Here is a 25,830-nt window from a genome sequence, read left to right as displayed (position 1 = left end):
AACCATTTCACTTCTAATCCCAAAGGACTGCACTGTTGTGCATGCCCTACATGTTCCAAGCCTCCGAGTGCAAGCTATCTTGACATCTCAACACTTGGCCTTGGCAGTTTCTGCAACTCTCCTTCTCCCAAGGACAGTATTGGCTAGAAGCTTGGGAAAGGAAAGACTGAGTATGTTCCAGTCTCTCTCTGCTCAGTCTCCCAAACTGCCCTCACGCAGATGTTTGTTTGGGTGCATATGCATGCGTGTGTACTAACCACATATGTGCACACTCCTAAATATAGAACATGTTTCTTGCTGTGGTTGTGTGACAAGTGATGAGAATTGTAGGCTCTGGGACTGCACACTTGTATATGCAATCCTTCTAAGACTTTGGGATGGGATTCCATTTCATCATCCAACATGGTGAGACTTGGTTCATGCGCCCCTACTATGAGTCCTTCCTGGGTGAAATTAAAGGCAGACCGGTTGGGTGCTAAGGATCCCTGGTGTGGGGAGGCCATTCCGTTGAGCAGCTGACTGTGAAATCAATACCAAAGGGATGCGGGTCCTGGCGCTGGGAATTCTTTGTCAACTCCTTGTCCTTCCTTAGCCATGGCTGTACCCCCGGAGGTCTTTCCGGCTGTGTTCTTGGGCCTGGGGGTCCCGACAAGCACAGTCACCTTGTAGGTCACAGGACATAGGGAAGGGGGTGACCTGCAGAGACAGAGAAAAAAGAGGTGAGCCAGAGGGTGGGGTCTGATATAGTAATTTTCAGAGAAGCAGTGCAGAGCAGGACAGTGACTGGACTAGGGGGTGAGGGTGGGCAGCAGATTGAAGTTCAAGTCCTACCTCTGCTTCTGGCTAGCCCTGTCATAATTTTTATCAAAATCATTAGAACAGCAACTTTCATTTTCAAGGGCATTTATGATGGGTCAGTCAACTCTGTAAGATAGGTACTAAAACAATCACCTTTTACAGATAGGGAAACTGAGGCTCTCTGAAAGGGGCAGGCAGTTGCCCAAAGTAACAGGTGACAGACATGGTATTTAGTATAGGCAACTTACTCCTGAGCCCCAGGTTCCCAGCTGTAGGATGGGTATCTATCAGCCCTACCTAGCCCTGGGAACTCTAAGGGCTGAAGGAACTCATGGGTGAAAAATTGTAATGCGCTGTGCCAGAGCTGATTGGTGAGATCGGCACAATGGAATACTTAACTTCCAGGGCCGTTGGGGTGGTCAAGTGAAAGAAGGTATATGAAAGTGTCTTTTAAGAAAGACAGACGTGTGCTGGGATTTTTGATTTGGGGAGGCAAGGGTGAAAACAACAAGAGCATGTCCCAGCAAGCTCAGACTGCTCTCCAGGAGCCTGAGCTCTGGGTGGGGGACATTTCACCTAGAGATTTTGCATAAGGTTTGGTTTGAAGGCTCTCAGGAGCAGATTTTGAGTAAGAAAGGGTGAGAGGTGTGCAACGTGGTTTGCTATCCACATATGTTATGGAAGCTGGGGAAAAATTAAAAACACACACACACACACACACTTTTTTCAGTGGGGAAGGGCACCTGGGTGGCTCAGTCAGTTGAGCATCTGAATCTTGATTCCCGCTAAGGTCATGATCTCAGGGTCTTGAGGGCCCAGCCCCACGTAGGGCTCTGTGCTGGGCATGGAGTCTGTTTGAGCTTCTCCCTCTGCCCCTCCCCCCTCCTCAAGTGCATACTCTCTCTCGCTCTCTCTCTCCAAAGGGGGGAAAAAAAACAAACAGTGGGGGAAGAAGCCTGAATTTTGGTCCCCATCCATCCCTTCACATGCTCTGTGACCTTGAGCTGGCTTTCCTTTCTAGAAACTGAAGAACAAATGTCTTCTCCACACAGCCGGTGACCTTTCAAAGAGCACACTGCAGTCCCTGCTTGAGCCCCAGCCTGAGCTAACGCAAGCGGATTTCAGATTTCACCTCATTGCATCATGATATTTGCATATAACTTTTCCCAGAGGGTCCCCCATCTGCGCAGATGGGTTTAATGACCTCATTCGCCTCCTGCCTAGGCAGGGTCTCCAAGTGCTCACACTGTCCCTGAGAACATCTTTGGTCTCCTAGCTTGTGGACTCATTCTCTGTATCGAACACTTCTCTCTGCTTCTTGGCCTGTCTGCCTCCCCTCCCTCCTTTCTGTGCTTCCCTCCCTCCCTCCCTCTCTCTCTCTCTGTCCTGCAATTTTGCAATAATTGAAAAGGGGAAGATTAAAGTATAAGCCCCAGCTCTCTCACCTACTCCTGTGACCTTGAGCATGCAAGGATTTCCCCAAGCCTCACTTAATTCATTTGTTAAATGGGAATAATGAATGCAAACACCTCTTGAGGTTGTGATCGAGGATAAGGGAACAGACGAAAACCATGTAGCTCCCAGTTCTTGGCATAGGCTCCTCACTTAGATCAATCAAACGACAGATATCTCCTCCTCTCTCCCTCAGTGAGGCAGCATCCACATCAGTCTTGTTCTTTCTTGTTTTCTCAGGGCCTGAGCCATCAAATGAATGAATGTCTGTTCATTTCTCCATCTCTTACTGACCCTTTCACTATACGCATGACGAGCACAACTCTGTTCCCTCAAGTTAAAGTCATACAGCGTTTACAAGAACAGGAAGCATTCTTACAGATGCTCCTATGCCGTGCCTGTCCTTCTGCTTAGGACTACTTGCTGTCCCCTGCTCAGGACATTTACTTCCCAGTCATTAGGTCTTGGTGGAGGCTGTGCCTTCCAATCTAAAGTATGTTCCACAACCTCAGTATCTCTAGGAGAAGCAGAGAATTTTAGAATTGGAAGAGACAGAGAAGGAAATCCCCTGGTCCAAGTGGGGACACCGATGGCAGAGCCAAGTCTGAATCCAGTAACTGAGTTCAAGTGGGGAGGGTACCATCATGGGAACCAGGAGGCCTGGATAGGGATCCTTGCTTGACTCGTAGTCACTGAACAATTTTGGGAAAATCCCTCCACTGTCCTGATCCTTTGCCTCTACATCTATAAAAGGGCAATTAAAAAAAAAAAAAAAACTATTTTGTATGGTTGTGAAGATCAAACAAGAATACACATCCAGAAGCCCTAGGAGATGCCTGACACTGAATACATATGTGCTCAATCAGCTCTCATTTCACCATCTGAGGACACCTCTGCTGCCTGTTGTCCCTCTCTCCCACCTCCCTGTCCTCAGCAGCTTCTTTGTCCTCAACTCAACCCATCGCTGTATCTGTTCTCTTCTCCTGCCCTTGCCCACATTCTCGCATTAGAATGATCCAGTCACCTCCTACGTCCTGTGCACAATTCTCTCCATCTCCGTGACCCCTCAGAGATGGTTTCACTCTGATTTAGTCCTCATGCTTTCTGCTCTGCCTCACATAGGCAAAAACTGAACAGATCTCTTAGAATGAGACCCAAAGTCCTTACCACGAAATCAAGGCCCACTTCTCAGAACTCTCCTGGTCCCTTCTCCCTCTCACTCTCTGTGGCTTATTTACTTCTTGGTTCCTCAAATACTCCAAGTGTTTTCCTTTTTTGCGGGGTGGGGGGGGGGGTAATCAAAACTTTATTGAAAAACTGACACCAAAGTAAGAGATCACTCTTGTATACCTTACAAAAGCATAATTACATTATGTTGGTATTTTAACTGGAATTACTGAACTGACAAAGCTTTCTGTGATAGAACACACATTCAGGAGGTTGTGTAGATCATTAATGTTGCTTCGTCTTCTGTGAGTCTGGCCTTTCCTCTGTCGGCTGGCTGAACACTGTTGACCAACCCACACAAAGAACCACCATCTGGCAAGTGTCCAGCCATTTCCATTCCTCTGCCCTCATGGCTCCTTCCTGGCCAGCTCATCTTCCACGCTTCACGTCTCATCTCAGATGTCACCTCCCCCCACACTGGTCTGACCAAAGATGGCGCTGTTACCTACGTGCCACTTCAGAGCATCCCATGGAAGCCCTTCTTGTCCTAAAATGCTCTGTACTTGTATGCCAGCTCCACTGGGGGCAGGGGGCCTATCTGTTACTGACCCAGGACTTTATATGTCACATAACAGGCACTCGGTGGACCCATGAATGGAGGAACAAATGAACACATGCATACATACCCAGAACACAAGGAAGGGAGCCTCAGCTCTTGCCCTTGCTTACTGTGTGACTATGCATAGGTTACTTCCTTTCTCTGGGCTTCAGTTTCCCTACCTGTACCCTAAGATTTAATTTTAATGGTCTCGATCTTCCCACTGTCCAAAAATCCTTCTCAGCCTGAGCAAAAAAAAAAAAAAAAAAAAGCAGAAGACCAAAGGGTTGGCCAGAAAGGATACAGGACTTGAGACTTTCTCTCACAAACCCTGTCTTGCACGTTCTCCTTTCTGCCATCCCCAGTTACTTCAGCTTCTCCAAAGTTATCAGTAGGGAAGGCCACACCACCAGTTGGCTTCTCTGGCCAGTCTGGCCATCCTGGCCAAGTGTGCGTGGTATGACCATTCTCTTCCCTCCCTTGGTTAACCCAGGCAGTTTCAACATTTTCCCAAAGAAACATGTCTGGAAACTGAGGGCAGGAATATAACAGAGTCTCGAAGGCCCGGTCTCGGGAGGTGGATCTGCAGCCTCCCTATCCTCCCCGCCTGCTTGTACATGCAGCTGCCTCTCCTGAGCCCTTGCTAGGAGTTCACTGGGCAGACAAGCCTGGGTTCTGGTGTGGGCTCCACACAGGCACTGCTTGGCTTCTGGCAAGTCCTTGGCCCGCTGGGAACTCTGTCTCCCCACCTGGAAGGCAAGGGTCCTCAAAAAAACCTCACTGCATTCTGGTGAGGAGCCAATGCAATAATGTCTCCAAACAGCTCACAGAGATCCTCGTGCAGAGGAGATGGACAGCGTCTTGTTCTGTCCGCCTGCTGGCCTCTTGAGTCTTAGCAAACTGCCTGTTCAGAGCCTGCCCCAGGGTATCCTCTTGTCACAAGCTTCCTCCCTGATCAAGGACCTACGGGTGGGAGTAGAAGGATAGAGACTAGCAGCTCTAGCCACTTCCCAGGTGTTCCTTAGTTTGGCCTGGAAGAGGCAGGTGCACACCCGTGAATACCACTTTAAAACACACACACTAGCACTTCCTGAGGGCCTTCCACGTGCCAGGTAATTCCTACCTGCTGGCTAGTCCGCTGTGAACAACCCCATGAGGCTACCGTTGTTAGCGACCCATCTTGCAGATGAGAAGATTGAGGATTCAGAATGTTTAGAACAAATGAACTTGCCCCGGGCCTCATTACCCATCAGTAACTAGCTGATGTAGGATTCTAAAGTCCACTCCAAACACTGAGAGCTTTTCAGCCAGCGAGAGTAAGGTTCCTCCTTCACAACCTGGCTGGGCTGACTGCTGCTTTGTCTTTTTACAGCCAATAGCCTTTTATCCCTTTATTATGTGCCTGGCTGAGTTAAACCAGTGTGCATTATCTCACTCACTCTTCCCAGCAGCCCTAATAAGGTAGCTATTCTTGCTAGCCCCGTTTTTCCATTCTTAGAGGAAGGTAAGAGGCACAGAGGTAAGTTACTTGGCTTGCAGGTGGCCTGTGATCTGAATCCTTGTTTGTAACCACTCCTTGGTGCTGACCCCCCGGGAGTCAGGGTCCCCTTTTGACAGAGGAAGAAATTGAGGCACAGAAAAAAGGGCCACATCCTGGTAAAGTCAGCTCTGAGCCCAATTCCCAGATTCCCTGATTCCCTAAGCAGCTTCCCACTGTCTCCCCCAGATGGCCTCCCAAGGAAACCTGACACCCACAGCACATACGCTGTGGTGGCCGGTTTACATCTGGGAGTCCCAGCACCATGTGGCTAGGCTATCCCATAAATGGGTTGGCCACCCACTCTAGGATTCTGTCAATAAGCCCAGGTCAATGACTAAAGGCCAGGATTCTCTCCTTTTTTTCCCTCTGTGCTGGAGATGTTGCTCAGGCACAGGGGTTTCTCCTTTGGGTGAGTTGCCCAGGATAACACCTCCATCTGTGGTGTGTGTGTGTGTGCGTGTGTGTGTGTGTGAGCAGCTCAGGAATGCAGCCCAGGCAAATGCACCACAATGCCCTGGCTGCAGGTCCTCTGATGCTGGGAGGCAGGCAGGGGCGGGATTCTGACTCAGACTCAACAGGGAGGTCACAAGCAGAGTATGTGCACTGTGGAGAGCAAGACGTATCCTATGCCAAATGTCAGAAAGCCTGACTGTCCGTCCACCCACTGTGGGAGCTTGGGCAAGTCATTCCACCACTCTGAGTCCCAGGGACTTAATCGTGTTAAATGGAAATGTTTAATGAGATTGAGTAGACCAAGGTGTGATGTCAAGTACAAGGACTCTTTGTGAGCTCCTTGGAGATAGGATAGATACCAGCCTGGCACAGGGCATGGAGGAGTCCGTGAGTGTAGAGTCTTGTTTAAATGTGGATCAGGGGAGGACAAGGTGGAGAAAAAGGAATGAGATTTGGGTTTGATTCCTTTCCCTATTAGTGACTTAGTGTGTGCTCTTAGGCAAGTTACTTTCCTTTGGGGGGCTTCAGTCTCTCTATTTGCAAAATGAGGGTAGTAATAGTCCTGCCCATTGGAAATATTTCAGATAAAGTATAAAATTCAAATACAGCACTTAGCATGGTACATGGCATATAATATATGCTCAGTAAAGGGTGGTGATGGTGGTCATGATGATGTTGACAATAGTTATGAGGAAGATAACTCTGGGTCAAATGAAAACGAGTGTCTAATTTAGCCACATGAAAAGGTGGGAAAACCACACCTCAAATAGGGAAAATCACAACACTCCAGAAGCCAGTGATTTTTTGGGACAAGGAAGAATTAGTGCAGTCTGTTTAGTCATCTTCCTGTTGTCTTTTACTAATCTTCCAAAGTAAATATGTCCAGCCCCTCTTCCACGAAGCCTTCTAGGATCCTCTAGACTAGTTCAGTGCTTAGAATCATTGAACACTCCTACGCTCTGTGGATAAGGCTCAGATTCCCTGGCTTGGTTTAAAAAACCTGCTCAAGGCTCATTTTCTTACCTCTTACTACTTACATCACTTTTCATTCTGTGCTTTAGCCACAGTCAGGGAATTGTGGTCTCCTTAATATGCTTCCTTATGTTGGGGCCTTTGCACAGATTGTGCCCTCTGCCAGAAACACTCTTTTCTCTCGCATCCTAATCTCTGGCCCTCCACCCCCCCTACCCTTTTACCTAGCTAAGACCTACTATGCTTTTCATGTCTCACACCTTGGGTGTTTCCTTCTGCAGGAAGCTTTGTTGACTCTCCTCACTGGCTCTATCTCTGTTAGCACTTAATATACTGTAAACATGTGGCTACTAGTTCCCAAGTCATGAACTCAGCATGGCTGAGACCAGGTCCATCTTGCTTGTGACCTAGAACAGTGTCTGTCACATAGCAAGTGTTCAACAGTGGGGTACTTCGGAACTAGGGATACGTTATTGAACAAACAGATGCACATTCTTGACCTCACAAAATTTCCATTTGGTCAGCAAGGAGGTAGGGATTATGAGATAATAAATACATTTTTATAGTATAAGCCAAGGTGATCAGGGTTATAAAAGGAAGAAAAGTGGAATCCAAAACAAATGCGTGCATGAGTGCCAGGGAAAATGTAAGGTGGGTGGTCAGGATGGAGTTCATTGAGAACTTGACACTTGGGCAAAGACTTGGAAGAGGTGAGGGAATGAGTCATGTGGATGAATGGAGAAGAATGTTCTCGGCTAAGGGAGGAGCCAGTGACATAGTCTGTAAGATAGGAGGACACCTGGCCGGATCACTGGAGTTAAGTGAGGGAAGGTCCTGATAGGAGGGGGTAAGGTCAGAGAAGTGTTGGGAGGAGGCAGAACACACACGGCCTTATAGACCATAGGGAGGCCTGGTTTTTAGTCTGAGTGAGATGGGAGACACTTAAAGGGCTTTGCGCAGAGGTGTGATACCACAAGACTTGCTTTAGGAGGACCATTCTGGTTGCTAATTTAAGGTCTAAGAGGCACTGATGGACATCACCAGCTCTGCAGCCTAATACACAACCCTTTAGTTTGGACCAGCCAGCAGCATGGAAGGCTGCCGTTAACCTAACGATTGTTAGAATGACTAGACTCCTTAGACCAGTGGGCTATGTTGGGGTATAATGTCCTTTCCTATAAACCCCGTTTTCACTTAGATTTAGCAAATATTACAACCCTACACTTAATGTTATCAGTTAGGCATGCCATCTTGTGCTGAGACATTTCTGGGATTAATTTCTCCCTAATCTTTACTGGTCCCTGGCCCCAAATAGCCTTCAGGTTCTCACCAATGCCACGCGGAGAATCCTTAGACATGACTATCATCCAAATGTCAACAGATAAAACCAAAGGTAAGCCGGGCCTGCCCAGGGTCACAGAACTAAGTCACAGAGCTGGGACTACACCCCAACTTCCCAGACATCGTCCAGAATCAGTCTCTTAGCAGCTGTCTAAAACACGACCAAAAGTAGTGTTCCAGGCCACCCCGCCTTACAAAACCTTGCTATGTTGAATGGATTAAGGCTGTTTCCCCTTCTTCCCTTAAAGCTCCAACACATGCTTCCTTAGGATGATTCCAGTTATGAATGAATTTTTTCATTGTTGTTATGAGGGTAAATTATTGAAGCAACCATTCTGGAAATCTGCTCTGTATTCGAGACTCCTCAAGGCTCCAACAGGAAAATAATAAACTGACATGCTGAGAAGCTGGGTCCTGCCCCTTCCTGTTTGCCTCGCGCTGCAGACAGGTGTCTGGATGGGAAAACGGTCACCCCTGTCAGACGGAGTTTCCTGCACTGTCTTGCTCTTGTCTGCCAGCCGGGCCCAGGTCACCCCACAAGGCAGATGTGGGGAACAGCTGGTGTCTGGACAAACAAGGAAGGAAGGATGAAGGGAGCAGACAGACATCATTCTGGGCCAAGTGACCAGGAGGCCCGAGTCCCGGAGACTGGGAAGAGGTTAAGTTAGAGAGTTGGCTAGAAGGATGTTTGGGAGAAGATGCTGTGTGCTTGCCCCTTAGCCTTGAGTTCACACCCGGGACTCCTGTCCAGGCGAACGAGGAAGGGAGAAGTCCACCCACCAGGGGAAGGGCAAAATGCCTGGGCAAGATGCAAGTTCGATGTTTATGTCGAGCTGTAAACAACTAGATGTTTACAACAGGGGTTAGAAGTGACTGCCTCGTGGCTTAGGCTCACGAGGTTCCCCTCTCAGCTCTACCACTTGCTGGCCGTAGGACCTCAGCCCTTCTCAGCCTCAGCGGCCTTAACTATAAAATGAGGACAACAAGACACCACCTACAATAGGGCGACTGTGTGATGAAAAGAGATGACATGCAAAAGCAGTTACCATGATGCTTGGCGCACCGCGGGCCCTCCATAAACAGGAGTGATCGTCGTTCAGAGCCCGGAAATCCTAAATCCTACACTCAGCTCTGCCACCACGTACAAGTGAGTTCACTTCTCTGAGCCTCCACTGAGTCTACCCTGTCGGGTTTTTCTGGGGTCTCAGAGTGAGACAATAGGCACAGAGACTCCCCACCACGGCCAGGCACGTAGTGTGTGCTCCGCTAATGACATGACCGTCAGTGAAGAAGGTGCATGAAGCCAATCTGCTGTCTCAGTGAGCTTCTGAGTGCCAGGCCGTGTGCTCGCGGGCAGGGAACTCCCCACTATGGGTACCCCCGGGCCAAGAGTTCAGGCAGGAACTGACCAGCACCGGCAGTACGGACGGAGCAGGGAATGAGAGGATGGAAGCCAGCCTCTGGCCCCTCCCCTGCCGTTAAGAGGCTTCCTGCTGGGGAAGCTGGAGACAGAAACCAGGACTTTTTTCCACTCAGAGGAAACTGCTGTCTGGGACGTCAGGGATGGCTGGCAAGGCTGGGAGCCTCAACTACTCCCCACCCTGTCTTTGCTGCTGGGAAAAGCTGCTTTCACCTTTGCCAAGGGGAGGGGTCCCCTATCCAAGGTTCCCTGGCAGTCGGGGCTCGCGGTGAATTGTCTCCAACCAGAACTGGGAGGGTTAGGCCCAGGCACACGGAGGACTCAGCCCCATGCTGCAAGAGTGAGCTGGGCTCTCGCATCAGGCAGGCCTAGGTTCGCGTTTGGGCCTCGGCACTTGCGGCCAAGTGAACTCAAGCCTGTCCTGTGAGAGTTCTGAGCCCACACTGGCTCACTTAGGCACGGGGGCTGACAGTGGCCTGTTGGAGTGGCCACGGGGATTCAAGAAGCTGACGGAGGACACGTGTCTGGCAGGATGTGTGACAGCCACGGCAACTCACCGAGGGGTGTCTCTTTCCTTCTCTGTTTCTCCACCTGCTGTCTCGGTAAACCAGCTACTGCGGGAAGTGGAGTTGGGCGGGTGTAAGAGAGTGTGTTGAAGCATTTGAGAAGCGGGAGCCTATTTAGAAGTTAAACTGGGGAACTTAAACGGTAGGAAGTACGAGCTTAATCTGAGATCCCTTTCTCCTCCAGAAGTCAGACTCCCAGGAATCTCAAATCCAAAGAAAGCCTCCAACACTGTGAGTAATGAACAACTATGGCAAAGCCATATGTACCAGAAGAGAAGCCGAGAGGCCCGGTCACCCACACCTCCCACGCGGTGCTCACAGGCCTCCCCAGCCTGTCTTCAACACTACTCCTCTCCAGGAAAGCTACTCACTCTTCAAGGCTCAGTGTAAACATCGCTTCCTCAGGGAAGCCTTCCTTGACCTTCACACCGGTCTCCGTAACCTTCCGCACCTTTCCTCTACTGCCCTGACAAAGGCACTCCAGTGCCTCACCGCCTAACGCCTGGCTCCCCTTACGGCCTGTGAACTTCACAGGGGCAGGTGCCAGTCTATCTGGACTTGGCCCTGGGTACATAGCTCAGTACAGTGCTGAGCCCTCACAGACGCTCAGGGATCACGCATCTTACTGCATGAAGGAAGCTTGGCTCTCTGCATTCCGCAGCCTCGGCTGACGAGGAGGATCACCAATGTGAAGTGGAAGAAGGGGATCTTTTCACCCCAAAAGCCAAAGTTACATACATAATGTGGGTAGAAAAGGAAAGAAAGGAAAAAAAAAAAAAAGACTAGGAAGCATATTCAGAACTAGCAAAGAACGAACAACTCTGGGTCCCTTCCTAAAGAGGCAGCACCTAAGGGCTGGGACGTCTGAAATTGTTGCAACCAAATCCAGAAGGAGCAAAGGGTCAAAATGGCCATTTGGTGTACATAGATGTTTGTTCAAGTGACTATAATCATTTGGAATCTGCACCTGAAGCTCAGTCGCATGACTTCATGTTCCTACCACGCGCTCTGCAGAAACAGCAATCCATTTAAGGAAGTCTCCCAATAAAAATAAATTAGTTTTTTTTTAATGTTTTTGTATATAAAGTTATAGTTCGTAGGAAAATTCTTTTAATCAGAGCTGCTCTTGCTCCAATGGATGGTGTCACATGACTACTGCATCATAATTCTACCCAAACTTCTGTTTAAAACACACACTTCATTGTCCATTCACTTTCGAAAACGGACTCCAACAAATGAAACTGGTGCTATTGTACTCTGTATTCATCTGGCACCAGGCGCCAGGAGCCTTATAAATGCTCACACCTTTTATCCTAGTCATTTCAGTTCTAAATGGCAATTGTGAAGGAACAGAGCTGGAGAAATATTTACCTGCAAAGATATTCACCAGCCTCATTATTTATCATGGTGGGAAACTGAAATAACCCACAAGTTAGAAAGAACAGCCTAAGGTGAGTGGTTCCATAAATCATGATCCATCACAACCCTCTAATAAATAATAACAGAGCAAAAACGATCGCCGGAAAGTTTATAATAATATCAGACCATTCTTCTGTATACGATTTCCTGTGCTAAGGCAAAACCAACAACACAGGATCCTGCACTAGAAATGCTGCGAGGTATACACAGGCACAAATACCCACACGCCTACACTTACACACACAGTAAGATACGGCAGAAGGAAAAGCAATGGCTACTTCCGGGATGTGAGAAAAGCAATGATTCTGTTGTTCTCTCTGCTTTCTGGATTTTCCAAAAAGTAGAGTATGTGTCGTTTCATAATTGGGAGAACGATAAAATTCATAAATAGGAAATTAATTTTATTCTACTGTATTTGAGCAGGAAGTATTGACTTTCGGTGTTTAATACATAAATCAAGGGAGGGGGCGAGCGTGCTGAAGGGTTGCCCATACAAGACCAGCTGACCCCAGGGAGCTCCAGCAGCCCTGGTCATCAAAGATGCAGTCTAACTGTGCTCCTTAGTTCTAGCCCTGTCCATCCCCGTATTCTAAGGCCAGAACCTCTCTCCTAAGGAACTAATTCTTTTAAGGATGGTGCAACATAAAGGTACTTTGAACAAGCCAGAAACCTTGCTCTGTTTCTCTCACTCACTCTGCCACCATAGACAAATCAGTTTTCCTGTAGCGTCCTCAATTATCCCATTAGGAAATGAGAAGTTTGGACCCGATAATCACTAACAGCACTCCCGCCAAGACTGACTATGACCGGCCTCGGGAACACGGTTCCCCTTTCTTTAAGGAGAGAGAGATTAGCTCAAAAGACTTTTTGGCTCAGACTGTAGATGCGTACAAAACCAGAAATAGCTCCCCATTAACTCATTCATCACCAGAGCACTCCTCAACCCAGGCTGCCAGTCTGACCACCTCTCCTCCCTGGCTCTTGGCTGGGGTCCCAGCTCTCATCAGGAAGAAAGTGGGGGGTGGTCCCTTTTCCATGAGTGGTGGGTATGCGCCCTAGTCAAATGTTCCTGTTTTACTTGAGACACCTGATTCACTCCTGCTGAACTCTAATATGCAAAGGAAGAAAATCACAACCGAGACCACACCCCCTAATTTTACAAAGAGATTATAAAATAATCAAAGGCGAAGTCTTACCTTGGTAGCAATGTCCCATCTTCTCTCTGCCCCTATATTTTAGCCATACATCCCAAAGATGCAAGTTCTCTCTAGGATTTTACAAGCAAGTCTCTTGCCCCCAAAGCTTTTCCTGGCCACCTTCCGGCTCCTTCTCCTTCTCCCTTAAGTTTCAGTGTCAATGCTAATCCTCTGATAGAGTCTTTCTCTCGCCCCTGGCCTGGGCCCTCCCAGTGCTCTGTCCTCCCCTTCTAAAAGTATTGATTATACTGATATTTGTCTGCTTCCATGTCTGGCCCCAAGCTTTGAGGATAAGGAAACATCTACAAAGATCAGTCCATGATATTAGCTCAACTCCTGCCTCAAAGAATAAAAAAACGTAATGCATCACAGCTTGGGGGCACACGCTGACACTGCCAGGACAATGGGCTGTGCAGGGGGCTCCAGGCTGGGAAGTGGGAGAGGCCTGCAGGCGGCGCTGTCGGCGGGGGTTGGGAGGGTGGTGGTGGTGTGTTACCTTCTTGGTCTTCACCGTAGAGGCACAGCAGTCCCCACCATCGTAGTTGCAGAAGGCTCGGTTGTTGATGGCATCACAGTAATTGTCTCCCATGAAGGGCTGCAAGGGGGGAGAGAGGCAGAAGGAAGGATCCTGTTAGCATCCTGGATTAGGTGGGGAATAGCCCTGTCATTGTTCAGCTATCTCTCATCCTTTTGAAAACCCCTGTAGACCGCCTACCTGGCTTCAAATGCCAACACCCCCTTGGCCAAGTTATCACTTTTGCCATTTGTAAAGACTTACCTAGCCAACTTTCCCCCAACTCAGCTGCGGCTGCGCTGGTGGACACGCTTGTAGGCTGGGGTATGCAAAGCCATGGGAGAGATCACTTACATCTCTCTAAGGTCGGACTCAGTTTTACTTGAGGAAATGATGAGAAAATCTGAGCAGACTTCCCCTACTTTTCCCAGTAGTAGGTAATGAAAAACATAATTTATAGTACAATATAAACAACGTAATCTGCTCAAGAATTGTCAAGATCAAATGTAAGAACTCATCAGAATTTGACACAATGGTCTGTGGGCTCCCTCTTCTCTAGCACTGGAGTGGAGGTCCTTGAGGTCAAATGCTTTACGTGTTTGTCATCTTCTTTGTTCTCCAAACAACATGTGAGGTAAGCACTGATATTCCCACTTTTCAGATGAAGATTCTGAAGCTCAGAGCGAGACAGGGACTGAGCCCAGATCAGCCTGGCAGGGCCAGAGCAGTGATTTAAATCTAAGTTGACGTCCTATCTTTTCTTTGCCATTCTGGTCCACACCTAGCACATACTGATGTGTTGCTTTTCTTCCCCATGTCTCTCCAACTCTGTGGTACCCCCAAAATGAGGAAAAGATGACAGAGTTAAGCCATTACTGATCTGAGCCCAGAGTAATCTTATGGGTAAGTCGGGAGTGTCTGCAAACCCCCTAATACTTTTTGTCCCTATAAGCACTAAGCACACTGTTTGTTCTAATGTTTGTTCATGAACCTCCAGCTGGTAGAAGACTGTAAGCACGTGGAACACAAGGGCAATATCCAGTTCCTCTTGGTCTCCCTATCACCTAGTTTAATGCTGGTATAACTTCGACTCTTAGTGATGTTTCTGAAATGGCATAGGGGCATATTGTATTGACATAGTGGAAAGGTAGTTGTGAGGGGGTTTAGAGAATCTGGGGTCTAGTCTAACAAACCTCAGCCAATTGGAGGGGTTCCTTGGTGATTTTGGTGAAGTGGCTTATCTTTTCGGAGCCTTGAGAGTCCCAGTTGTGAAATAAAGAGACAGGATTAGTCCATTGGTTGCTCAAAGCAATAAGCATACCCCCTCACCCACCAAAAGCAATAAAGTGTGACCCTTCAGTATAGAAGGCAGGGAAGGTAAGAGGTCTCTGATCAAAGTTCACGTTGGGCTCTCTAATACTCGATGACTCACTGATGGGAAAGATGTCAACAGTTGGCTAAGACCACGGCATCTCAGTGCAACTCCTGCGATCCAATGGTCTTTCTTTCCCATCCTGACTGTCATGGGGAGAACCAAGCTCACAAGGAGTCCCTCCCATGTGACATCCCTGGCTTTTTCATTTCTGCCTCAAATTCACCTAGGCTTTGTGCTCCCAACTCACGATGCCAGATTTCATTTCATCACTATCCTATTAGGGTCTTAAAAAAAAAAAAAAAAAAAAGCTTAGCAAGACAGAACCAAGAACAGGCAACAGCTGTGCTCAGGTGTCTATGTGCATATGTGCATGGCTATGAACACAAGTGTGACTCTGACAGGTACTTGCTGTAACAAACACATTATTACAGCCATATCTGAGCAGAGAGGCACAAACAACAAACAAAGGATAAGCTCTTGGTTTTGCTCTGTGCCTGAGGAGATCGGCCTGTGGGATCTGTTCTTCATGATCTTTCTTCTATCATATAAAACACAGTAAGGAAGGAAACCAAATGTCCCTCAGAATGAACGGAACTGGCTTGGTAAAAGGAGTAGCTGGGAAAGACGAGGAAGAAGAGAAAAAAATAAATGAAACTTTTTTCCCCCCTGAAAAAAACCCTCCAGTCTCCTCACCAGCTACCCTTCACCCCTTTCCTGCAGCCTCCTTGCCTCCATCCGCCCCTCTACCCATCCATCCTGTACTTAACCACATTCACTGAACGCTTACTACAGATCACATGTCGCACCGCAGACAAAGATCGGACAGGGAGATGGAGCTCTACTCCTTCAGACCTCACGCTTCAGTGAGGAGACTTTAATCAAATAATCACACATCTAATTGGCCAATTTCAACTCTGATAAGAGCGACAGAGGACAGGCACCATGAGGCTGTTAAAGAGTAAGAGGACTAGACCTCATCAGGGAGCTCCGCGAAGGTGTCCCTTGGGAAATGACCTTTCAGCAGAGATCAGGGAGATGAGCAGGGGTTAATTAGAGGAGGGTGGAGAACAGAGGATTTCGAGAGGGAGTGAGTGACATGTGAAAAGCTCAGCCACTGAAGGGATTTTTCCCATCCCTGGTACTTCTCATGGCTACTGCTCCTACTACTGTGTTCGGGCAAGCAGCTCACTCTTCGGGATCTAGCTCCAATCTCACACCCCTGAAATGCCTTCTCTGAGCCCCCCAGGATGCTCTGTGCTTCTTGTACTTGGTCTGGTTACAGCTCTTGGTCCATAGTTTAGAATTCTTTGTCTACCTCCTTCACTAGACTGGGAGCTCCCGAGGGACAGGACTGCGTGTCATCCATATCTGTAGCCTGGACTCCCTAGCAAAACATGTGGTGATTTGAGCAAAACTTCACCATTTATGTTCATTCGGTCAAACGATTCAGTTCTTCATGGACAGATATGTGGACGCGTGCACAAGGGGCAAGAAAACACCATACGTCTGGACTCAGGAAGGAGGAGGAGCACAGCGACTGTTCTCACTTGACTAAGGTCACTGTGTTTCCAGAACCTTGAGTAGTGTCAGGTCCCTAAGAGGCATCAGTGAGGCTCTGATGTATGAGAGAGTGAAGGGACCACTTTGGACACAGCTAGGGGTAGAGGGCTCAGGAGTCCCAAAACCCTTCCTCCGTCCTGGCTAACTCTAGACATTCCAGGTTGATGGCTTCTGCCTCGACCCAGCATTTGTATCTCTTCCAGGCATTTCTTTCAGCCCCAGACATGAGACAAACTATTAGCTTTAAGTTAAGGAGGAGAGGAGATCACCTGCAAGGGCAAAGGCGATAAGCATCGTTGGCAGGACTCAGAGCCTGACAGGTGAGGGTCTCCCAGGCCCCGGTGCTGAGTCAAAGGAGGGATCGAATTCTGCTGTCACACTGGCTGCCCAGACTGCCAACTCAGCAGAATGAGGGCCCCGGTAATCCAAGCTTCCTTTTCTCCAAGCGTTGGACTGATCCAGAGAGATGGAAGGAAGCAATAGCCACAGGGCCTTGGCCTTGCCATTGCCGGCTGAACCTTGGGAGAATGTGGGGGCTCTTAAAGACTACAGTGTCGAGTGCCTTTAGAAGATGCCACATGGAGCCCCTAGCCAATACACAGAATGAAAAGTTTGATCCTGGGGCTGTCTTGTCGGGGGTGATTCATGGATGGGAGGTGGCCTAATAGAGGAGAAAAAGGACCAGCCTAGAGTAAGGAGACCCAGGTTCATGCTTTGGCCCTGTGGCTTTTATGGTGTACAATGCTGGGCCAGTCCATCGCCTCTCTGATCCTCCTTTTCCACTCCATATAACCATTGATTAGGATTAGATCACACTAAGAACCCTTCCCGTTTGAGCATTCCATCAAATTTCAGATCTGGCTACACCTTTAAAAAGTCAGGTTTAGATCATCTAGAAGAGCATTTCTGACTCTGACATTCCAAGAATTTCATCAAATACAGAGTTTTCTAGAGTACAAACTAGTCCCTTTCACCTGCATTTTCCTGAGTGGGCTCTGGAGCAGGGAGTGGACCACAGATATTTGCGCCTCCACCTGGATGTGATTTGGGGCCTCCTTTTCATTGCCAGATGAGAAGACCCACGAGGGACTTGGGGTGCACAGAGTATCTCCTAGTTCCAGAGGCAGTGTGACCCCTTGAGAATACAGATGACTTTCTAAGTACTCTGCCCCTGTGCCTTCCCAGGCTGGTCACTGAGACACAGAGACAGATCTCCATAAAGCCAAGCGCCAGGGAAAGGTTCAACTGTGAAGTCAGAGAGGATCTTCCCGTTCGGCTCTGTGGTAGGGTCTAAGGTATCCATACTGCTTCTGGGGTTGAAGAATGAGTGAATGACAAATGTGTGGCAAAAGGAAGTGACCTGCAAGTAATGGTCAGCAGTAAAGTAGGAACTGGAAAGGGGGGGAAGAAAAGCCTCCTGTGGTTCTTTAAACATTAAAATCTTATCATTTGGGTCAAATGCCTGGTATGTTATAGATGCAAAATCAGAATGGCCTCCCTCCCTCCTTCCCAGAGGCTTATGTTCATGTTGAACATAAGCTGAGGGAGCAGGAATGCCTTGGAATCCTACTTTTGTTATCCATGAAATGTATTTTTGAGTATGTTTGTTGATATCTCCGTGCCTCAATTCCCCCATCTATAAAATGGGATTGCTCAATCAGCCTATTAAAGGGATATTCACAGCACTTTGTAGGCAAAGCGAATGGAAGCCATGATCAATGTAAGACCAGTGATCACTTCTAGGGACTCACCTCACAGCCTTTGACGCAGTGAATCAGGGCGGGGTGAGGATACCACTTGAGACCAGCTGTGCAGACAACTCTCTGCAGAGAGAGGGAGAGAGCAGTCAGATGGGTTTGGGGCTGGGAGGAAGCCATCTCGTTGTTGGCACCCCATGCAACCACCCCACGTCTTCTTGGATCTTCCAAGTCCTGTCTTCACCCTGGCATTTACATGGATAATTTGCCCATGGATGATTGTACTTGCAGTAACAGGAGCCATAAGATTACAAAAGTATTTGTGTTTGCTGTAGGTATGATCCTGTATCTCCCTGGCAGGTATGAGGGCTGAAGAAAAGCAGAACTGGGGGATGAAGACGCGGTCAGAAAGGCCCTTCAGGAAATTCTTGGCTGATGTTTGATCCATGGGTGGAGTTAGGAACAAGGTGGGAAGGAGGAGGAAAGGCGGAGGATACATAAGGCTGCGGCAGGGAGAAGGGAGAATAGTGTGGAGTGGGGTTTCCCTACACATGTGCTGAGGACCATGTTCATCGGGGTCCCTGTGGGAGCTCATGAGGAAGGCACATACTATACTTCAGAGCCACCTTATCTAATGCATCCAAATCTCTGAGGCCAGGGCCTGGGACTCTGCAGTACAAGCCTGCCAGATGACTCTGATATGCACTACAGTGTGAGAGCAGTGGCCTGGTTCAGAACCCTTGGAGACACAGAGAACCTTTCTTGCCTCCACCTGCCAACATGCCCTATGGGCCACTCCAAGTTCCCTGACACTGTCCACACTGCCATACCTCTGTGACCTTGTCCTTCCTGTTCTTCACTGAAATGCCCTTGCCCATCTTGTCTCCTGGATAACATTTAGTTCTCTTTTGCTCGGCTGCTCATGACTTCCTTCCCCTGTGGTGCCTTCCCCAACCCCCCTTGGAGCATCTAGGTTTGCATGTACGTATTTATTTATAACCTCCTTTAATAATTGTTACTATGATAATGACAATCAAAATATATTGAGTTCATTTGTGGTGCTAACTTCTTTATGCATTATCTTATTTATTCCTTGTTACCATGCAGTGAGTTGGGCATGAATCTTGGGTTATATGGAGAATGAATACCCCAGGCTCCATAGCTGTTTACTGAAGAAACCAGGACTCGAGACCGAGCACTAATTTTAGAAATTATTTAAGGAGGCTCATAACATAAAATCCAACATGAGGATAATTTTTAAAGGAGGCAAAAAGAGAAAGATGAAACTAGGAAGGTACATAGCATCAGGAATGGGGCTAACATGATGTTCCCAGAAGCTCCTTTCTCTATGTCTTACATTTCATGCCAAAATTATAATGATTTCTTTAAAAAATAAAATGAAAACAACCTGGAGGCAAATGCTTGGATCTGCAATGAGAGGTTAGTGTCAGGGACCAGCCGTAGAGGTCTATGTGATCAGGTCTTGCTCTCCTGGATGACTGCCAACTGATTAACTTTCATTAAGAAATGAACAGTCATATGGGTCAGAATATGGAAAATCACATGACCAACACAGTTTCTCCCCGAAGGCGGACCTGTATGGGAGCCCCACCATAATTAAGTTTCTTGGCGAGCTTGGAACAAAGGGAATCACGTGACTCCAAGAGCGGGCTAAGATGGGTTGGTGCCTTTCTTTTCTGCCGCACAGCATCCGTGGTTCACCCTTGGATCATTCCACGCCTAGAATGGCATCTGGCACATGGAGGATGCCTCACAGATGTTCTTGTTCTAAATGAATGGAGACATCTCAAAATAGAGATGATTTTTTATCAATGGGCAGGGTTTTCTTTACTTGTTTTTCTCTGTTCTAGAACATCAGAAGAGCCCTTACCATGCCTAGCATAGTGTCTAGAAGACCGGTTTAGCATAGGCAGAATTAGAGTCTTAAACAACCTAAGCTGAAGATCTACCACCCAGTCTGAAGATCTACCACAGACAGTCTCCTGTCTGTGAAATGGGCCCTGAAAATCACCTTGTCGCGATGATCCACGGAGATAAATGGTACGGGACTGATTAACTGAGGACCTGGGTTTGACACATTTCTGTGTCTCCCCAGGACCCGGACTGGAGCAGAGCAAACAAGTACATGTTGACCAGATGAAGGAGTGTGAGTGGCTTCCGGTGCTCCTTTCTTCCAGCTTAGCTACTCTGGTGCCCTCTGCTTCCCAGCCACAGGGCCACAGGTGGAGAGAATCACCTGCTTTCATCCTCTGTGAGACCTGACCCAGGATTTCATCTCTGGGTCTGAGAGTCTGTCCCCAGCCAAAACCCAGGGGTGCTGGAGGGGCCCTTGGTAATGGCTCAAGTAATAGAAAACAACAGGGTCGGGATCCACAAGGGAGTTGATGCCCATCCCTCCCCCTGTTTATCCGAGAGAGCTAATTTAATCCACCTGTAGGAGTGTTGTGGTGTGGCTGCACAAGGTTCTGTCAGCTGAGGTTTACCTGACGTGAGCTCAGAGAAAGGACTTTTATACTATCTGCATGAGCCTGTTTATCTTTCCAAGGCTTTTGGATTTTCCACTATTCCTTAGGGCTGCACGCCCTACCTGTCTCACTACAGGGCCCCTCTGTATGTGAGCAGAACTGGAAGGGGGCAAGCAGCGAGAGCTGAAGGGAAAGCTAGGCTGTTTACACCGCAGGTTGGGAGATCCCCGGTGGGGGCTCTCCAATGTCAGCCTTGTTCCTTCGGGTGCCAGGGAGACCTCTAGCGCAGTGAGAGTGCTTTCAGCCCAGGTTTTGTAAGGCGGCTTTCGTTTCCTGCCGCGGTGCCCAAGAAGAATCCATTGTCCTTTCCTCCTGGCTGCAGTGACCTTCAGCATCGTCATCCCTACCACCATCATGTCCGTCACCACCACAGCACCGTTACCAACCCTGTCATCATTATCCTCATCCTCATCCGCACACGCCCTGTCCTCAGATCTTTATTTAATTCTTACCCTAACTACAGGAGAGGTACTATTTTTGAGTCTGGGCTACATGGGAGGAAGCGGACCGCAGAGCATTGACCAACCTGCTCTAAGCCATACACATAGGCAAGGACCGTCGGGAAGTAGGCCCGCAGCTCTCTGATTACCAGATCTGTATTTAAACCCTACGCTCTCCTTCACATTCCCCTAGCCCCCAAAACTATAAATATAAAATAGTTTACTCTTTGGCCTGACGGAAAGACCAAGGCTCAGGAAGGTGAAAGGGCTTTCAGAGGAAAGTAGGCAGGGGGCTGGGGGTGGGCAGAGTGTCTCCAAGATTCCAGGATGAATCCCAGGGAAGATGGGGTCCCAGGCAGAGTTTAAGACATGTGAGAAAGCATCATAAGAGAGCCTCCCCAACCTAAGGCTCAGATTGGACACCCCTTCAGATACCGTCTACGATGAGCCCTCTTTTCTCCTTAATTCTCCCCTTGATGTGTAGGGCTTTCGGTGAATGAATGATATCATTTAACTTATGTTTGCCATTCATTATCATGTACAGAGCTTCAGGCTTTCTTTAAAAGCCCAGGCACTCTTCACCCTGAATGCCTTGTGCTTGAAGAATGCCTGCCATTTAGAAGGACCTCATCAGTGTTTCTGAGTGAGTGAATGAACCAGTGACCAAATGAGTGAATGAGAGATCACTGGCTTCTGGACCCATCTCTCCGGCCTGGGCTTCACCTGCAGGGCACACGCTGTCTCGCCTCTATACCTCGGATAGACTGGACTCCATGCTCACTCAGAACCCTTCTACCTCTGACTCCAGACCCTTGACAGGGCATTCCACGGGGCGACCTTCCTTTCAAGGAATGAATTCTGCACCCTTTGTCTGCAAGTGTCGCATTATGATTTATAATATAGAAGGTGGTTACCTTGCAAGATGAAATGCAGGAGAATTAGCCCTGGGTTCAAATTCTGCTTCAGATGTATTAGCTACATGAACTGGGCAGTGAACACCCAGTGAGAACTTCAGCTTCTTCGTGTATAAAATAGTGATACTGTTGATCTCACTGGAGTATGGTAGAGAAAAAGTGAGGTGGCATGTGGACCTGCCTATTGGTGCCCACATATCATAGGTACTCAGTAAATGGTTACTTCCTTTTTTTCCCCCCTTAAGTACCTCCCTCCCCTCCTTCTTCTTCTCCTCTCTTTCCTCCCTCCTTCCATCCTCTTCCCAGAAGCCATTATAAAATCCAAGGTCCCAGATGCCTAGAGGAATCATAAGCCTCTGAGGCCGCGAGCTGCTTTTGCCATGAACAAGTTGAGATACAGGGGAGACTGGGGTACTCCCTTGGAGCTGGTGACGGAGAGGCTGCTCCCCTGAATTCCAGATGCTGGGGCTAGGAGTCTGCCTCATTCAAAGGTTGCAAGCCAACAGCTTCCAGGCTACACAACCCACAGAAATGTTCAGTCTGGCACACAGTGTGCTTGACAGACGTCAAAATTATTTGCCAATATTTTAAAAAAGCTAGAGATTTTATATTTTAAAGACTCCAGATTTCTTATATTCAAGACAAAGTGGGGACTCTAGCCATACTAAGCACACATTTCCACACTGCCACATGTGGCTTGAGCTGCCCTCTTGGGAAGCAGGATGTGCTTCCCAGAGTTCACCACTGTCTCCACCTTCCCCTTCAGTCTCTCCAGCACGGAGCCCAAGAGATATTGCCATCTGTCACTGAGTTTGTATCATATCCTTTATGAGATGTGAGGAAGATTTCTCCGTGTCCCTATTGCTCCCAGCAGTGCATGTGGGGCGATGGGGGTTGGGGGAGTGGGCGCTTTCAAAGGGGAGAACTTTAAAAAAAATAAAGGGACAGTGTTTTTCTTTATGAAATTAAGCCTAAAAATTTTAGTACACCTGAAACTAATATAATTTTATATGTCAATTATACCTCAATAAAAAAAAAAATAAGCCAACCCAGTAGACATGATCTTGGGGGCACAACCATTGCCTGGCATCGGGAGGGAATGACCTCTGGGGAGCCAGAGATCCCAACCTGGGGAGTGGTTTCAGGAGTGGCCACAAACATAAACACTGATCAAACCTTACACGTAAGATCAGCATGAGCATTAAGTCTCAGTAAGAAGAAAATTTAGAGAGTCATTTCTTAAGTTGGGTGTTTGTATTATAACACGCATGGGTGTTTGTATTTTAAGTGTCTGAAATAGGTCTAGTAAATCCTGCTACTATTATTAATAATATGCCTAGGTGTGTGACATACAGAATGACACCCCAGGCCTGCTTCACCCACTTATCCCACCAGCCCGGTTCCCGTGGGTATCCGACTCTGGGACTCTTGATCCAGGCCTATCTCTCCTTCCACAGACAGGCAAACTGCAGCTTATAGCAGTGATAGGATTTGCCCAGGGACAGACAGCAAGAACACGCCTGAGCTTGAATGAGAGCCTTGGTCACTTGACCCCGCAGCCCTAAGTATCTGGCGAGCACCCACCACGAGCTAAGCATGAAAGGGAGCACCGTGGTAAGAGGACCGTGGGCCTGCCTGTGCAAAAGTCACCATCGTGGTGCGCTCATCACGGCACGTGATCTCAGTGTCCATCTCCCACTCATCTAAGTAGGCGTTGTTCTCATTACATAGGCCGATGTATGCAAAGTACTTAAAATAGAGGCTGTCGTGTGACATGTGCCACTGTGGGCTTTGGCCGCTCTCGTGGGCCCAGGAGAGGCAGCGGTGCCTGCCCTGTCCCAGCTGTGTGTGGGAACCTGGACATCTGCCATGGGGGGGAATATTGATACCACGGTAATTGGCAAATGCTACAAGTTAGAGTTCTAGATGGTGGCTGTTTTCTGGGGGTGGGTTCGGGAGGGGGTGCAGGGGGCAGCGCAGAGAGCCTGCGGTGAACTATCCCACAGCATGTTCCCTGGTAAGCGGTCAGTAAACAGTTGGTTTTTATTATTATTGTCCTACGTCCAGCAGAAACTGCACAGGCAGCTGGGAACAGCTGCCCATGAGACTGCCCAGTGGCTCCCTTCACTTCTTCTCAGGCAAGGGGCTCCCCTCGCTGAGGTTCCACTTCCTCCCCTGTAAACCGGGGAGAGACTGAAACCCACTCACGGGGTGTGGGGTGTGTGTGTGTGCAGGAAGCATGACCCAGTGTCAGATTCACAGGCGGCATCCAGGAAATGTCAGCTCTGGCCCCGGACTTCCTTCCCTGGGGACAAAGGTAAGGGGAGCTGGAGCCCAGCCAACCCCCACCCCTGTGCCTTCCCACCCCTGCGCCTTCCCACCCCTGCGCCTGGCCCCGGTGGGAGGCAGGCCTAAGAACACGGGACTCCCCCGCCCCCGCCCGACCCCAGGCCTCTGCTCTGGCCTGGCCTGGCGGCGCCTGCTCTAGGGGCTCTGTTTCTGCCTAGCTCTCACCACCCAAGGGGGCAAGGGTGCAGCAGAGAACAGCTTTTCTGCCTTATTCCTGGAAATCATCAATCTCTGCCCTTCACCCTCCTCCCTGTTTCTACCACATTTTTTTCCTCCTGGATAATGAGGCCTCCGGAGACCGGTGGAGGTCTGAACCTCGTTATGGCTCTCTCCGTAGGCCGGCATCAATAAAGGGTCGGCAGACCAGGGAACTGGGTGGGGGCTGGGACGGGCAGGCGGCGGGTGGGCAACTGGGGAAGGGGGGCTCACGGGCTTTCCAATCCCTGGATTTATTTCACAGTGAATTATAACTGAACTCTTTAGTGCCCGGGGCTCACAGAGGGAAGGGCAGGAATGCACCCAAGGGGGCAGAGAAAAGGCCTGAGTGGGAGCTGGGCCAGGGGAAACTGGTCTGAGTCCCAGGCGGAGAAGACCTCCGGTACTGGGGTATGAGGGAGGTCTCCTGTGTCTGCCCTGTGTAGGAGTGTGATTCCCCTGCCTTCGGGTATATGGAAGCAGGGCAGGGGAGAGGGAGGGGAATGGAGCCGCGGCGTGGCACAGTCCTGGCTCTGCTTCCTGGGCGATCCTGGCCTAACCCCCTCCCTCGCCGCTCCTCAGTTTCTCTGCCTGTACAATAAGGGGCTTATACTGATCTCCAACTTCCTTGAGCTTCTGACATGGGGTCTGTATGTGCCCCTGGGTGTGGACAGCATGCCAGCATTCGCCGGGGTTATTCAGTGAGAATCTGTGTGGGTCTCTGGGTTAGCAGTGGTGTAAGGCGCGCCAAAGGCAGAAACAGACGAGGAGCAGGAGGTTGGAGAAAAAGCGCTGTCTAGGGAATGCACGGGAGAGTCAGGGGCAGACAGAGGGGAAAGAGTATGGATGGGCGGGATGTGGAACAAGGTGATCGGGGTCTTAAGAGAGGGGACAGAGAAACAGTGGAGACAGAAGCAGGCAACAGGGGCTCGAGTGGTAGATGGGGCAGAGAACAGTCGGGGAGAAGGAGGAAGGGGAGAGGAGGGAAGAAGAAGAATGCTGGGGTGCACAGGGGAGCGGAGTGGGTGTCCAAGGCCAGCGCCAGCGCCATGGGCCAGTGCTGAGTAAGCCCTCGCAATCATGCCCTCAGCTCATTTGAGAAACAGTACACCTCGTATCGGGTTCTGCCTGGCTATCCAGAGTGAGATCTGCAGCAGGAGGGCAGACAGCGAGGCCCCCCCGCACCCCAGGCAGAAAGGCTTGCCGACAGAGACATCGCTGAACAGTGCCCTGCATGCCCTGCTTCCCTCTTTCACTTTCTCCAGGTTGAGCCAGTGCCCAGAATGGGTACATGAGGCCCGGGGTCCACACTGCCCTT

The 25,830-nt window shown here is 49.0% G+C and overlaps 1 protein-coding gene across 1 annotated transcript in view; it reads right to left on the bottom strand.

The window, feature by feature from the left end:
* Window positions 1–332: 332 nt before the first annotated feature.
* Window positions 333–25,830, bottom strand: part of PAPPA (pappalysin 1) — a 233,049-nt gene continuing 207,551 nt past the window's right edge. Inside the window, exons 20-22 of the mRNA XM_032865711.1 lie at window positions 18,123–18,194; window positions 13,419–13,517; window positions 333–696 (exon numbers count right to left, since the gene is read on the bottom strand). Of these exons, the coding sequence (XP_032721602.1) occupies window positions 589–696; window positions 13,419–13,517; window positions 18,123–18,194 (279 nt within the window). The 3' untranslated portion in view covers window positions 333–588. The remainder of the gene's footprint in view (window positions 697–13,418; window positions 13,518–18,122; window positions 18,195–25,830) is intronic.

Source organism: Lontra canadensis, unplaced genomic scaffold, assembly GCF_010015895.1.
Source record: "Lontra canadensis isolate GAN:19392208 unplaced genomic scaffold, GSC_riverotter_1.0 scaffold30, whole genome shotgun sequence".
Classification (NCBI taxonomy): domain Eukaryota; kingdom Metazoa; phylum Chordata; class Mammalia; order Carnivora; family Mustelidae; genus Lontra; species Lontra canadensis.
Note: the sequence above shows the minus strand (reverse complement) of the source record. Positions and strands in the feature narration are given on the sequence as shown.